Source organism: Halichoerus grypus, chromosome 2 (genome assembly GCF_964656455.1).
Source record: "Halichoerus grypus chromosome 2, mHalGry1.hap1.1, whole genome shotgun sequence".
NCBI lineage: Eukaryota > Metazoa > Chordata > Mammalia > Carnivora > Phocidae > Halichoerus > Halichoerus grypus.
This window is the reverse complement of record NC_135713.1, coordinates 47,604,927-47,620,430: the sequence shown is the minus strand read 5'-3', so window position 1 is coordinate 47,620,430 and position 15,504 is coordinate 47,604,927. Positions and strand designations below refer to the sequence as shown.

Sequence of the window (15,504 nt, the reverse complement as noted above, 5' to 3'; positions counted from 1 at the left end):
AGGTGCAGCGAGCATGGAAGGTCCTACACGGAATGAGGTGTACAGTGAGGCTGGCGGCAAGCTGAAGGGAGCACAGCCGGGCTGACGGGATCATCTAGTCATTTCTAGACGATCGCTGCCATCTGGAATGGCTGGGGTGGTGTTGCCAAAGCTTCTGCAGTTTTATTCAAATTCTTCCAAATGTTAAATGTTGGCTCAAAATTTCAAATGTGTTCTGCAGCCTAAACAAAACACAGCCTGCAAGCTGCCAGCCCTCAAATCCAGCATCAGATGTCTCCGAGAATCTATTTGCTCAGCTGTGTAGGATGAGGACGGCTGACTTAAGAAATCTCTGCCACCCTCCCAGCTTGGCATCATCAAGCCGCCTTCCCATCTCAGAACGGAGTTTCCAAGGTGGAGGGAAGCGCTGAAGGGAGCAGATTCCTCAGGCTGTTTCTCAGAAGAGGCAGAAGCTTCTCAGCCAAGGCCAGTAGGGACCTCCTGACCCCACAGGAGAGAGCATTCCTGGGGTCTCCTCTTCATGGGCTTCACAGGGAGTGCCTGCTCTCCTGGGGGTTGCTGCCCTCACCTGATAAACACGGGCTTTCACTGCTTGTTTTGATTTTGTTCTCAACTAAAAGAACATTCAGTGCCTTTCAAGGGATTGGAAGGGGTCATGGACACCTACACACACCCCAGACCAGTTTTTCCATGAGATATGCTCATTCATTACTGGACAGCTAGAAGTTACAGATAAACAACAAAGATGAAAAAAAATCCCATCACTGCTAACATTCTGGCATAAACAAAGAAAAATTTATTCCTTTCTTCCCTTCTTTCTTCCTTCCTTCCTTCCTCCCAAGAAAAATCTACTTCTTTAAATAGATCTCCCAGAACATGTGCTATATGATAGTCTCCTAAAGTAACTGACCCAGGACTTAGGTGGGTAGCTGGGGGCAAGTCCTCATAGGAAATGCTGCTGAAAATTCACCCTGAGAACGTCTCATTGTAGCCCAAAATTTTTATGCTCCTCTCATCATTTTTTCATAAGCTATTATTTATTAAGTGCAAGTCATCCTTATAAAAACGTTATACTATGATTTCTAACATTCCTCTATCATGTAGATGGGGAAATGACCTTGGAGAAGTTAAATAACTGGCCAAAATTGCCGGCTCGTAAGTGGCAGGGCCAAGACTAGCACCCAAGGTCTTTCTGACTCTAGAGCTCTAGTCCCTAGTCACTTTTTTTTTTAACCACTTTGTCCATTTAAAAAATACTTTTTTTTAAATTTTGAAATAATTTTGGACTTACTTTTCTATAAGTGAAAAAGCAGAGTTCCTGCATATCCTTGACCCAATTTCCCCAATGTTAACAGCTTACATAACCATGGCATAATTATCAAAAGTAGGAAATTAACGTTGGTTCCGTTCTATTAACTAAATGACACACTTATTCAGATTTCAACAGATTCTCCACGAGGGTCCTTTTTTCTGTTCTATGATTCAATTTGGAATCCCACATTGCCTTTAGTTGTCATTCTTCTTAGTCTTTTTTCAGTCACTAACATTTTTCAGTCTTTGTCTTTTATGACCTGGATGCTTTTGAAAAGTATCGTTCATTTTTTTAATGCCATTTAATTGGGGTTTATCTGATATTTTCTCATGATTAGATTGAGAACATGCATTTTGGCAAGAATACCACAGAAGAATACCAGCAGGGGTTACATGAATATATATTATTACTGGTGTTGTTGACCTTTGATGCTTGGTTAAGATGGTGTTCCCACTGTAAAGTTACTAATCTTCCTTTTGGAGTTAATAAATATCTTGAAGGAGATAGTTTGAGACTATGCAAGAATCCTGCTGCTTCTTAGTTTTTTTTTTTAATTTCCGAGTAATTTTTAAAATTGTGGTCAAATATATGTAACAGAAAACTTACCACTGACACCATTTTTGAGTGTATAGTTCTGTGGCGTTCAGTTCATTCACATGACTGTGCTACCATCATCACCATCCATCTCCAGAACCTAATTTCCCTCAACCAAAACTCCATACACCAATTCCCTCGTCCCCAGTAATCACCATCCCACTTTCTGTCTCTATGAATGTGACTACTCTAGGGACCTCGTAATAAGAGGAACCATAAAATATTCTTCTCAAAGGTCCGCCTACTAATTTTAGCATCCATTGCTGGATTTTGCCCACAACTGTCACCGTGGCGTTCTAATGGTGATTTTCTATTTCTCTCATTTCTTCTACTCATCTGCTTTTGAAAGCATGAAAGTCTTCCTCTGATTCACCTCAGGACTGGTCAATCAAGTTTATTCTAATTCTTGGAGAGGAAGAGTTAGCAGAGAGTAGCTCAAATTGCTGTTTACTCCCTGCTTGTGCATCAGGACCAAAGACATAGTTTCCAGGTCCCAGTGCAAAATGGAAATGTGGGGACCCTTGTTAAAAAATTAAGAATTTCAAGATGGCAATGGCAGAGCATTAAACCCAGCACGGAGCCCTTCTGGGCCCTATACTGCACACCCACGATGCCCACCCTGTTGTGCAACCTTCCCTAGCTTCTCAGGACCTTCCCTGTACTTGCTCAGCTCGGTAGTAACCCAAAGGACAAGCAACTGTGCCCCAGGGTTGACCATGTCAGAGATCTCAAGGCAATCAAGAGGGTAAGATCACTCATTCCTTTTAAGTTTTTTTTTTACCTGCTCCATTCAGTTGGGAAGAGACTCACTGCTTCTCTTTAACTAGCTCAGTACTAAGCTAACAACACCTCCAACTAGGCTTCAGGTCTAAGGACTCCCAGACCAGAACTCCCACGGGCCCCCAGTCTCTTACCACAATGGAAGTCAGGTCCTCACTCTCGAAGCGGCTGATGGCCTGGTCCAAGGATTTATACATGGCGGCCGAGATGCGCTGGGTGATGAGTCTGTTCAAGTCAATTGATCTACCCAACAACTACATGGAAGAGACAGAGAGAAAAGTTACTTAAGGTTCTCACAGGCACATGACAACTAAATGCAATGCATTGATAAGAAATTGGATTAAAAGCAAAAAGACATTACTGGGACAAATGAGGACTCTATGCAGAAAACAGTATTGTTAAATTTCCTGAGTATGATCATTCTATCTTGATTATGAGAGAATGTCCTCATTCTTAGGAGATACATGCTGAGGTATTCATGGGTAAAGTGTCATGACGTCTGCGACTTACTCTCAAACAGCTAAGAAAAAGAGTACATATATTTAAAACATATGTAATTTAATGTTACATATATATGTATTCTTATAAATTATTTACACATACTATATCTTTATATACTACATATATTTACTATTTATGTATTTATTTACTATTTATATACTACTTACTATATATGCTATATTTATAATATATATACTATATACTACTTATATATTTATATACTATTTACCTAAACTTTATATATATACACACACACATATTCATATACTGCACTTTGCTAGGTGCCCAAGGATTATTCTTAACTATTTTATTTTTTTTACCGTATTTGCAAGAAAGAAAAAATATGCATATAAGAGAAAGTAAAGCAAATGTGGTAAAATATTAATGATCACAAATCTGCCTGTAGAGTATATATATGTTCATTGTGTTATTCTTTCAACTTAAGTTTGAAATATAAGAAGTTGAGGAAAAATAGGATTCATCCAGACTGTAGGAAAAGGCTCAGGACAGGGCTGGCACCCCATGCAATGCTGACATCCTAAATTTAGCTATGAGGTCCTTCCCACATCGGTCCCATGCCCCACCAATCACAAGAGAGTAGCAGCTCCCTCAGCAAGGGCCCACTGCGTGTCTTTATGGGGATGAGTATAGAAGCACGAGAAAGAAGGGCTGGATGGAAAACAGAACTTACGCTAATTTCCGCCAGGGCACACACATGTGGGCAATATCACAGATGCGATGCAAATAGCAATAAACATTTACTGAGTACCTGCTGTGTGCATTGTGCTTTGCTAGGTGTCCAAGGATTATTCTTAACTATTTTACTTCTTTTTCTATTTCCCTTTTGGGAGATTTTCTACCAACTGACTAGGACCCCTGGCAGCTACCTTGTGTACACATAGAGCCCTCAGTATTTAATGTCCTGTGGCTAATTCTGGCCGCATCAGTAACTGATGGCTGTAATTTCCTGAGGGGCTGGAGGAAAAGTACTGAGCTCCTGCTGTTGAGAGGTGAAGATGTTCTTTTCTCTCTCATTATTCTCCATTTCCCTTTGATTTCTCAGGGCAATGAAAATGCCCAGGGTTTCCAGGGTAACCCCTTCCTCTTCACCTGGGGCACTTCTCAGCCATGGCCCTTCACCTGGGTCTTCCCCACACACACCGTGGCCCACGCACCAAGCGCAGAAGTCATGGTGTAAAGGCCACACCAGCTTCACGTGGCTGACAGCGTGGTATAGGAGTCAGGTGGCCGGAGCATCTCGTATTTTGCCTGCCTGGCTCACGTTAACATTTTTTTTTTTTTTTAAAAGATTTTATTTATTTATTTGACAGAGAGAGTCACAGCGAGAGAGGAACACAAGCAAGGGGAGTGGCAGAGGGAGAAGCAGGCTTCCCGCTGAGCAGGGAGCCCGATGTGGGGCTCGATCCCAGGACCCTGGGATCATGACCTGAGCCGAAGGCAGACGCTTAACGACTGAGCCACCCAGGCGCCCCTCATGTTAACATTTTTAAGCAGCGATCTGTGTCTGAGCTCCTGGCATCATTTATTGCCTCTACATCTGGGGTCAAATGTGAACAAAAAGCAACTCCACAAAAACACACTAATTTCTAGCGTGGGTTTAGCGGACATGCTTCATTTCAAAGCACGAAGCAGCCCACCTTCACTTAGACCAGCATGAGGGCCCTGCTCAGGAGCAGTTACCCATTTCTGAGTGGCAGTCCCCATGGAAGGAAGTGAGCTGCGGCTTATGACAAAAGGACAAAGGCTTTGGTGGCCACGACTCCCCAGAGGCGAGCTGCAGGTGGACTGAGAAGCCTAGAAATTGAACCACAGGATGCCAATGCCCCTTTATGGCTTATAAGATTCCGAGGCTGGGCTACACTCATGCTCAGAAGTCCACACGGGTGGCACGCAGGGCGGAGAGTATGCAGTCCTGGTCTCCAATCTCCCCGCTAACTTCACGGCTACTCTCTAGCCTGTCCCACCTGCCCTCTGGCTTTCTTCACCGTACCTGCACGTGTCTCTGTTTCAGCAGTGTTTCGTAGCGGTTGGACGGTGGATACGGAATGATGACTCCATAATTCTTACATTCGGCCCTAAAACGTTTATCCAACAGGACACTGCAAGGAATAAAAGTTACATAAGGCCAGTAAACATAACTGGGGATGGTTTTCAAATACCCAGCCCCATCTATTTCAGACCAGAGGATCTACTGAGTTTGTATATATAGCATATTTGAAATGAGAATCATCTTAGAGACACTGGAAGCCCAGTTCACTGTTAAAACGGCATCCTATTCAACCCAGATACTTGCTAAGTGACTACTTTGTGGAAGGCTGTGTAATCTGCGTTTTCCCTGAGAGTACATGCTTTGTACTGTCTATCATCAAGAGCCATTCACTTCATTTAATGCGCATTCTGTGTTAACAGAGACTGGTGCGTTCCGATGTCACCTCCTACTTGAAATCTGTCAGAGCAATTCTAGCTGTCAAAGCAAAATGAAGGAAATTCTCTGTGTGGAAAGAAAAGTAATTTATGACAGTTAAGTAACTATTCTTGACATTATTGGTTTGTACATTTGGATTTCCAATAAGAAGACAGATACCTATTTTGAGGTTTGTCTTGACCAGTACTGTTATGGGTTCTTGAAACCCAGGAATTCACTCAATCAACACACACTGGCACTGCCGACGAGCCTCCAACACTTGACAAGTGTCTTACCCCAATTCTTCACCGGTCTCCTGTCTGGCCTTTATATACCTGTTCTTGCTCACCACCAATCCATTCTCCACATTTTTGTTTTTAATAAGGGCAAATTTTTAAAAATAAAAATTGAATCCAGTCCCTGTCATACTTTTGAAATCATCCCATGGTATTCGATTCCTCCTAGGGAAATCCTACAAGCCTCATCCCTGAGCCCTGCCTACCTCTCCAGCTTACTGTGCAACTTGTCTCCTCCTGTGGTCTGTGGACAAGGCATTTACATGCACTAATTCACATTAATGGTCTCAACTGTCCCATGGAGTAGGCATGCTGTCAGTACAATACTTCTGCCCCAGGGACTTTGCACAAGCAGTTCCTTTGCCTGCAATTTCCTGACCCATCCTTCACTTAGTTTTATTTAATGCCTATCAACTTCAGATAAGAACTCAAATGTTAGCTTCTCAGGACAGCCTTTCCAGTTCCTCACTCCAAAGACTAGTGCAGGTTTAACTGTCATAGATTTCCATACTCCCATGAATGTTTCCTTCACAGGGAGCATGCAACCTCCCTTGCCGCTGTGCTCTAATCGGTTTGTATTAACGTCTGATATCCCTCCTAGACGGTAAGCTCCATGAGGGACAGCACCAAACCTGCCTATTTTCCTTTCTCCTATATTTTAGCACCCAGTCCAGGCCCATGGGGGCTAAAGAAGAGAGGTTTTACGACAGGAAACCATGTCTCACAGGTGGCAGGCTACGAACGTTTGTTGCTCACAGCCCCGGGACCCTCGTACCTGCCAGCCATGGCTTTGTAGTAGGCAAAGATCTGGTCCGCCAGCTTGTAGACAAACTGATCAAAGCACAGGTTCACCTGGGGACACGGAAGCAGGAATGTCAGCGGTGCATGTCTAGCTTAAGCAAAGAAAGCGCACGCAGCTGCAAGGGGTCAGCTGGGCAGTATTGTGTGCTGTGGGGCAAGATACTTTGAGTAGCAAAAAAAGCAGATCCTGTGGTTAAGTAAGTTAAGAAGTTTGGTCCCTCAACCTCAAGGCCCTTAGTTAGACACAGAGAAGGCCAAGTTCAAAAAGCTGTTGAGGAACAGCCCTCCCCGTTTGTCCCATCCTTGCTGTTCCAAGGTGGCCCACCCAGGGGGAAGGCGATAGCTCTTCATATCCTGCAACTGCTCACATCATTCCACCCATCGTCTTTCCTGTTAGACTTTTTCATCTTTTCCTTTCACTTTATTTGCCCTTGCTTGACAATGAAGAAGTTGATGGTGCTTGGAAACTGAAAAATCTTTTTTTTTTTTTCAAACTTAGCTTAGAAACCTCTGGTTCTTAATGAATATGGGATCATCTTGCCATTTCAGTGTCTCATCACATCGGTGGCAGACCATGAGGCTTAGGTGAGAAGTTCATGTCAGACACAGGATGAAAACCAAACCGTCCACCGAGGGCAAGAAACAGCCAAGGGTGGGGCTTTAATGAGCTGGGGATGTAGTGGTGGCAGGGCGCCATGGGACTTCAAAGGGAACAGAGCATATTTAGGTCACTGATCTTCCATGCTTCCCTCACCAAATTCACAGCTCCATAAGGTTAATTCTTTATCTGAAGAGCTCCCGTATCTTTGATTTTACACCCCAAATGTTATTCTGAACATAGAACACAGAGCTATGTGCAGTTCTGCCCTCATCTGCAGGTGACCAAGCCTCTGCTCTGGAATTCATGCTTCAAGGGGCCCCACTGGACCTTCCTCCAGTTGAAGAACCTGCAGAGTCAAGGTGGGGGTGCCCACTAGTCATACCCTAAGCTCCCCTTCTAGAACCAGCCTTGAGTATCCTTGCCCCAAAAGCCCAAGCCCCTTCCAGGCCTGTCTGGTATTTTCCCTGGGATCATCCCTGGGGGTGGACTGCATAGCAGGTGTATGTACCCCTAGGGTTGAGGTTTAGCTGAGGGGCCACTGTTTGTGGGCCGCGGTGGCAGATGCAGCTTGGGTATCCACACACATACACATGAGGCCCTTCATCGTGCAGAACAGAGTTGGGCGATGGGAAGAGAAAGGGGGCAGGTCACAACTTGGGGGTCTCAAGTATATAAGATCTTGTCAGAACATGGAGTTGTCAAAGCTGAGATGCAACCAGTTCACTTGTCTCCTAGAATCTCTCTTCCCAAGTCTGTGCTCAGGAGAAGAGATCTGTGTTGGGGTCCATCAAGGTCTTCAAATCCCATAGAAATTGGAGAGTAGAGAAAGCAAGCAGCATCTCTACTAGCTTTTCTTGCTAATCCTAAAATAGTCATGTTTTGCCTTTATAAATAAGAATGTTTTATATTTCTATGATATTTTTACCTAATTGGCCTCAGTCTGTGTTTATAGACCCCATGCAATTAAGCAGAACCCGGACTACCATTCCAGATCCCAGAAGGCAAAACTGAGAAATTGCGGTAGCCACCACTCCCATTGGCCTCATGCAGGTGCCAGGATTGTACTTCCTTGCTCCTCTCTGAAAAGGAGGTGCAGGCACATGACTCGCTTTGACCAATGACACGTGTCATTTCCAGGTGGAAGCTTTAAGTACCAGTAACACCTCTCCCTGCCATGGTAATTAGTGAATGTTCCACGTGGGTCCCAAATTGAAGACTACATGGACCAGAGCCCCCAACCAACCCATAAGGGAGAAATAAACCTTTGATTTTTAAGGTACTAAAAATTTGTGATTATTTGTTACTGCAGCATAACCTAGCTTGTCCTGACCATTACAGAAATAAAGCCATTGAGTGACTAATAAATAGCTTCATAGTTGAAAGGATGGTTACTTTAGTCCTACCGGTACTAGCAAGTGACACTGGAAGCTGTATGACATTGGAGTAACAATAACTGACCACTTCAAGTCTAAGATTTATTATCTGTAAAACAGATAGTAGCATATATCTCTTTAAATTGCTGTAAAGGTTATTTAAAAAGTCGTTCTCTCTCCAGTGCTTAGCACTGCGCCTGGCAACTTGTAAATATATAATAACTGATACATGATATTGCTGTTATTATTATTAGCCAAATAATCCAACCATAAAAGACCCATTAGAAAATTAATTTTACCCCTGCAGTTCTATCATCGGCCATCCCTTAATACATTTGAAAAAGAAAGACCATCATCTCGGTCTGGGTCCTTTTTGATGATCATGATTTGTAAAGATCACTCTCCATATAGGGAATGATATTATAAGAGCACTGTATGGGGGCAGGTGGGAGCTACACCTGTGGTGAGCATAGCATGACATATAGAGTTGCAGAATCACTGTGCTGTACACAGACTAATGGAACACTGGGTGTCAATTATACTACAATCTTAAAAAAAAGTCATAAAAAGAGATCACTCTCCAGAACAAGTCATGGATCCTGCATTGCTATGGTCTGAATGTTTTGTGTTGCTCCAAAATTCATATGTTGAGATCCTAATCCCCAAAAGCGATGGTATTAGACAGTGGGGCCTTTGGGAAGTGATTAGGTCATGAGGGTAGAGGCTTCATGAATGGGATTAGCGCTTTATAAGAGAGAGACTGGGGGCACCTGGGCGGCTCAGTCGGTTAAGTGTCCGAGAGATCGAGTATCGTGAGATCGAGCCCCAAGCTGTGCTCCGTGCTCAGTGTGGAGTCAGCTTGAGAGTCTCCCCTTTTCCCTCTGCCCCTCCCTCCACTTGTGTGCATGCGTGCTCACTCTCTCTCTCTAAAATAAATAAATAAAATAAAAAAAAAAAAGAGAGACCGCAGAGAGCTCCCTCATGCCTTACACTACTCAAGGATACAATGAGAAGTCTGTGACCCAGAAAGGTGCCCTCACCCAACAGTGCTGGCTCCCTGATCTAGACTTCCAGCTTCCACAACAGTGAGAAATACATTTCTGCTGTTTATAAGCCACTCAGTCTGTGGTTATTTGGTACAGCACCCTGAATGGACTAAGACAGCCCACTTTGTGCCAAGAGCTAAAGATTTAAAAAGTCCAGACTCTCGGAATAAGATTACAGGAACAAAAGGAGAAGTGTGTCACTTGCCTCGGCTTCAATCTCATCGTACAGGAACTGCTTTTTAAACTTGGTCAGAGCATAGTAGGCGCTGTCATTGTATAGGTCCAAGGGGTAGAGGACGTACCTGAAGAGAGAAAAGTAGAGGCCAGCAGCTTACTCATCTTTCTGAAGGCAAGCTGACTGATGCGGCTTGGGAAACACGAAGGCTTGGGTGAACACGTGAACAAGCTCGGGGTTGGGAAGAGAGAGCCTTCCAGCACTCTGATGTTTCCAGCCTGCCTTAGGAATGCCTTACTTTATGCTCTGCCTGTAGAAATCAAAAGTCCGTGATGCTAATAACTCCAAGACCTGAAAAAATGAGTCTGGGACCAAAAGAAATCAGGTGGCAGTTAAAGACATTAGCTTCCTGGTCCCCAGAGATGACTATCTTCCAAGCACGGCTGCCGTGAGACTGACAGAGCACAGGGAGGGCAGCTGGGCTGGTAGAATCCCGGGCCTATCTGCAAGGCTGAGTCAAATCTGGTGTGACTTGATCCCTGGCACGAATGTTCTCCCTAGTGGGGCACACTGCCTAATCTGGAAAGTTCTGGAAAGAACAGAGCTCCCTAGCAAACTGTCCTCCATCTGCACCCTGGGAACCTCCTTGCTGACCCAATCCTGCCTCTTACTCCATCATGGAAGGTTCTTTGGTTTCCAGGATATGGTCTGTTAGAATCCAGGGCATGGACATCTCAATTGGGAACTGGATTCGCCGGCCCATGGTTAACTCCAGGAAGAATTCTCGGAACCAGAGCTGAGAGAGGTCACAACACTGCTGCAGGGCTTCTGAAAGCATATAGGAAAGAGTTGTGGGTTATACATGAGAAGCACCCAAAGATCTTTGCTCTTATTGTTATTAACTTGGTTCTTACTGCTTTCGTTATTCTTACCACTATACTAGTATATAGTAGGTACTCATAAATGCGACTTGATCAGTAGATCCTGCTGTCTGGTACCTGACAGCCAGTCTAACATCTATTTAGAAAACAGCATTTGTTAACCTCACAGTAGCAGGCCCGGGGGGGAGGACAGCAGTGATGTTTTAGAGCTTTAGGTGCCCCCACAATCTCCATCATCCCCCTACAAAGCCATCCTGAAGATCCACAGTCGGGCCTCCTTGTACATGGTAATTCTGGCTTCTCCCTGCTCAGAAGCCTTGAAGGGCCCTGATCTGCGCTCTGATGAAGTTTGGATTGTTTGTTAAGGTCACCTTCTCAGTACTAACAGGTGCATTACCACTCCCACGTCCCTGGATGCTGCTCTCCTTCTCCCTGCCCTGTTCCCCCTGCACAGTCATCCTGCTAACGGGAGCACAGGAATGGGGGACACAGGGTTGGGGTACAGCCTGGAAGCCTCCTTTGCTATGAGCAACAAGACTAATCAGCTCAGAGCTGCTGCTTAGAAACAAAAGGCTGACCGAATGCCTGGCTGTGTCTGTGGGTATGTTGCTGGTTTTAAAAAAGTCTTTAGTAGAGGGTACTAAAGACTTCATGACAAATAAACCACAAATGTCTACCAGACAAAGTTAGCGGAGTGAGACTAGCCGGACCAAGCCTGGCCTTTCCAAGCCCACCAGAAAGTGTGCATTTTTTTACCTCGGTGGCAAAATGTGCCTCTTTTGGTCAATGACCATGCTTTTTGGCAACTTTTGGTCCAGTGGCTTTAGTTGGTCTGGGACCTGGGACCCTAATCCTCTCCCCACTACCCGGACACTGCAACTCACCACTGATATTGAGCAGGTGCGTGAAGAAGAAGGACTGTTTGTGGAAGTCCTCTATGGCAAGGACGATGGGTCCATCAAGGCTGCTTCTCAGTGTCTTCTTAGAGCCGCTTTTGTCTGCGATGAGTGATTCCAGCATGGTCCGCACCATGTACAGCTTGAAAGAGAAAGTAAGATGAGAAGGTCAGGGGCTGGCCCTCCACCCTGGGGTAAAGGTTTCTCTGTGTTGTATTTATATTTTTCTTTTTTTCTGCAGATGTCTGCTCTTAAAAAGCACTGTCTTAAGGAAGTACCAGTTTAGGGTTGGAGAAGTGAATTTGGAACATGTAAACCCTCACGAGGGAGACTGGTCAGCCCAGGAAGGAAGTTCTGCCCAGGGCCTGATAACAAGTCTTTCAAGGCCCAGGTTTTTGCCTGCTCTGCTTGGCCAAGGGCGTGGGCATCAGAGGAGAACCTCAGTTCACATCACTCTGGAGGCACTCTCTGTTTTACTGGTTGGCTGGATGGCACCGTGGGTGGAGCCCCGGACTTGGGTCTAAGGCCAGGCCCTCCTACTGTCTTGCTGTGTGACCTTGGGCAACAAAGTCCCACTCTGGGCCTCAGTGTTCTCATCTGCTAACATGAGGGGGTTGCACCAGATGCTTTCTCAAACCAGTCCCCTTCAGCTCTAACATTTTGAGGAACTGCGAAATGCGATTTGATTAGAGGAAACCCCCCACCCACCGACCTCAAGCTTCTGACCCTCAGCACTTTGAATCCATTACTGAGGGATGGCGCCCTCTGGTGGCATCAGCTGCGTCGCACAGCCTACCAAAACCCTGGGCGGAAAGCGGGGGAAGATGGGTACTTACACAGGAGGTCTACTAGACAATCAACTCCCGCTTACAGAGGGCCTTAAGTGCAAAGGGTGCAAGTGCTAATCTAGATCTTTCCACATCATCTGCCTTTGAATCTTAGGGCTGGAAGGGGCCTTGAGGAGCCAGGCTAGTCCATTCCTGCTGCCTCCTGGAGAAGTGTACCCCAACCAACCCAGCCAGGCGGTGTTATACCAGGGATCGGCAGCCTCTTCGGCCCTGTGTACCACCAGTGGGGTGAAACAAAGCCCGCGGGGACCACTGGCAGGCCTAAGACATAGGTAGGAGAAAGGAGGAGGGCACGGGAGGGCAGGAGAGACAGGGAAGAGGGAGAGAGAGGAGAGAGAGAGAGAGAGAGAGAAAAGCAAGAGGTATTGTATACGGTGGGGAAGCCGCCGCGACTGCTAGGGGCCACTTGCCGACCACCTCTCAGAAGCTCCAACCTCCCTCTGCCACCACATCTGCCCTGGCTGCCTCTGGATCTCCTCGAGGACCGTCCCCACCATGTGCCTGGCCCTAGGCCAGGCAGTGCAGCCACACAGACAAGGGGCCCAGCGCCCCGGCCACAGCACTTCCCATGATGGTCCAAGAGCTACCACGGTGGCCAGTCCACCCTCGCCAACCCCATCGGGGGGCAGGCCTGATCATCCCTAAGAAGCACTGTTCTAATGACGGCCTTTGGAGTCATCCAGGAAAGGATTCATCAAGTACCATCCATGTGGAATTGACTGATTTGTTTCAAATTCTATTTGAAAATCCATTCCGTCGATAAGAGGGGGAACTCTTTGCCCACCTACTCCTCCTGAACAGAGCATTTAACTCATCAGATCAGCCAACATCCCAGCTGTGCTAGATGCCCCTGTCTACTGTGCTCGGCAGGCCCTCACGGAGCCCTGGGGCGGGAGTCAGGAGACCTGGGTTCTTGTCCCACCTCCACCTGTGACTCGCCTTGTGACTTAGACAAGTCACTTCCCCTCTCTGGACCTCAGTTTCCCTATCTGTAAAACAAGGAGGGCACTGGGACTAGCTCGTCTCTAAGGGCTCTTCCAGCTCTGACTATTAGGAGTCTACTCAATGCATCCGTGCCACCTCACAGGATTTGGTTGGGGGGGGGTGTTAATTCGGGGCCACACTCCCCTCTCAGACCACCTATATAAACCCTCCTTCCACTCCTCTTCTCTCCCTTTCTCTCCCTCTCTGCCTGTTTGGCCCTTCCCCTCATCCTCCTTTCCAGTTTCCCTTCTGCCTTGTCTTGTGTCTCCCTCACTCAAGTCTTGGGACTTACAGAAACATCCGAAAGCCCTGCTTAGCCCCTCCAGGATATTCTAGGCTGGAAAGGCCTGTGGTCCTGGACATTACACAAAAGTGTTTGTAGAAGCTTCCTTGGGATTTCCAAGACCAGCAAGATTAGTGCACACTGGCCCACGGGCTGTGAAGCCAAGGGAAGTTACGGTGCTGAGAAGCCATCCTGCCCCTTCCCTCCTCCCCGTCCCCTGCCCAGACACAGACACACACACATGGGTTGGGGGGGCGCTGGGCCTCAGACGGCTCATCTCAGATGGTTCAGATTCACGATTGCAGAGCTGAGACAGGCTGAAAGGTCATGTCAAGGGGGAGTTCCTGTAAGACCCCTGAAAGTTCAATGGACCCTTACGCTTTTTTCCAATACCTCAAAAAGCCTACCAGGAATTGCTTATCCTTAAGTAAGTGGCAAGGATTCAACCAAGATGCCCAGATTCTTTACTTTTTTTTTTTTTTTTTTGCTAATTTACTGACTACTTTGGATAAATCACAGGTGACCTCTTGTTCTGAAGCTTTGGTTAGCAACTCTGGATATCTCTGATTACTAGACTTTCTCTAAGGGGTCAAGGGCTTTTGGTACTTGTGCATTTGAGGAGATAATAATAATGTTTTGTCAGTAACATGATCTCCTTCAAAATTTTCACTTAATGGAGAAGATATTCAGAGTACAGAGAGATCAAGGTGCTTGCCCAAGATCACACAGCATGTCAGAGGCAGAACTCATGAATTCCCAAGCTAGGATGTCACTGCAGGGTGAGGGGGCCAGGGTTCACTGAAGAGGGACAGGATAGATGCATATAGATTCTACTTTAAATTCCTCCTATACTTTGGAACCTATACTTCACGGGGCTAGGAGATAGCCAGTCCTGGTATGACCCCCATTTGCCAGATTAGACAACTGAGGCACAAAGAGACTGTGTAAGGTGCCCAAGGTGACACGGGTTTCTAGGACTAGAATCCAGGTCTCCTGAATCTTAAGCTGGTAGTCCTCCCTCCTGTATTAAAACAAGATGGCAGAGTAAGACTAGTGCAGCTGCTGGACCCTGCCCCTCCTGCCTGAGGCCCCCCAGCCCGAGCTACCATGGCCTGGCTGGCCTCGGAGCCACTTACCTGTGTGCTGGAGGGCCCCACAGCACGCCGGGGCACCTTGATGTCAAATCCCCCCTTGGGATCCTTCTCCCCTCTCAAGCACGGGTCATTGGGGGGCTCTCGGCCCCCCTCCCAGTCACAGATGGTTTTTCGAATTGCCTGCAGGACACTGGGAAGGAAGAATGGATACTCAGACCTGGTTTTAGCATTGGAAGGAGGCCCTGCAAGCCTGTTTCTAGAGTCTGTGATGGCCCAGGACCCCCTGTCTTAGAATTCCTGGGCGTTGGGGAAGCGTGCTCATTCCTGGCCCCACCCACACCCCAAGAGGTGCTGGCTTCCCAGGCTTGAGCCATGGTCCAGAAGTCTGCTCTTCAATAAGCACCACAGGGGACTCTGATGCCCACTGGCTATTTTTCTTTCTCATTCCAGGGGAGCTTCATTAGTCCAATTACATCTCTGTATGTTTGAAGTTTTAATAGTAGCTTACATTTGTTGCATACTTACTCTGTGCTGCTGTGTGCTCAGGTCTACACACTGATTATATCACTTTATCATCCCAGCAACCAGTGTATTCCACATTTTACAAATGAGGA

The 15,504-nt window shown here is 46.4% G+C and overlaps 1 protein-coding gene across 3 annotated transcripts in view; it reads right to left on the bottom strand.

The window, feature by feature from the left end:
- Nucleotides 1–15,504, bottom strand: part of CYFIP2 (cytoplasmic FMR1 interacting protein 2) — a 124,861-nt gene that overhangs the window by 60,202 nt on the left and 49,155 nt on the right. For 2 of the 3 annotated variants that reach the window (XM_036096233.2, XM_078066791.1), the window contains exons 15-22: nt 14,933–15,080; nt 12,716–12,790; nt 11,670–11,823; nt 10,576–10,732; nt 9,935–10,031; nt 6,684–6,760; nt 5,199–5,307; nt 2,821–2,940 (exon numbers count right to left, since the gene is read on the bottom strand). In XM_036096233.2, coding sequence (XP_035952126.2) covers nt 2,821–2,940; nt 5,199–5,307; nt 6,684–6,760; nt 9,935–10,031; nt 10,576–10,732; nt 11,670–11,823; nt 12,716–12,790; nt 14,933–15,080 — 937 coding nt within the window. The remainder of the gene's footprint in view (nt 1–2,820; nt 2,941–5,198; nt 5,308–6,683; nt 6,761–9,934; nt 10,032–10,575; nt 10,733–11,669; nt 11,824–12,715; nt 12,791–14,932; nt 15,081–15,504) is intronic. The other variant, XM_078066792.1, reaches the window with a different exon arrangement.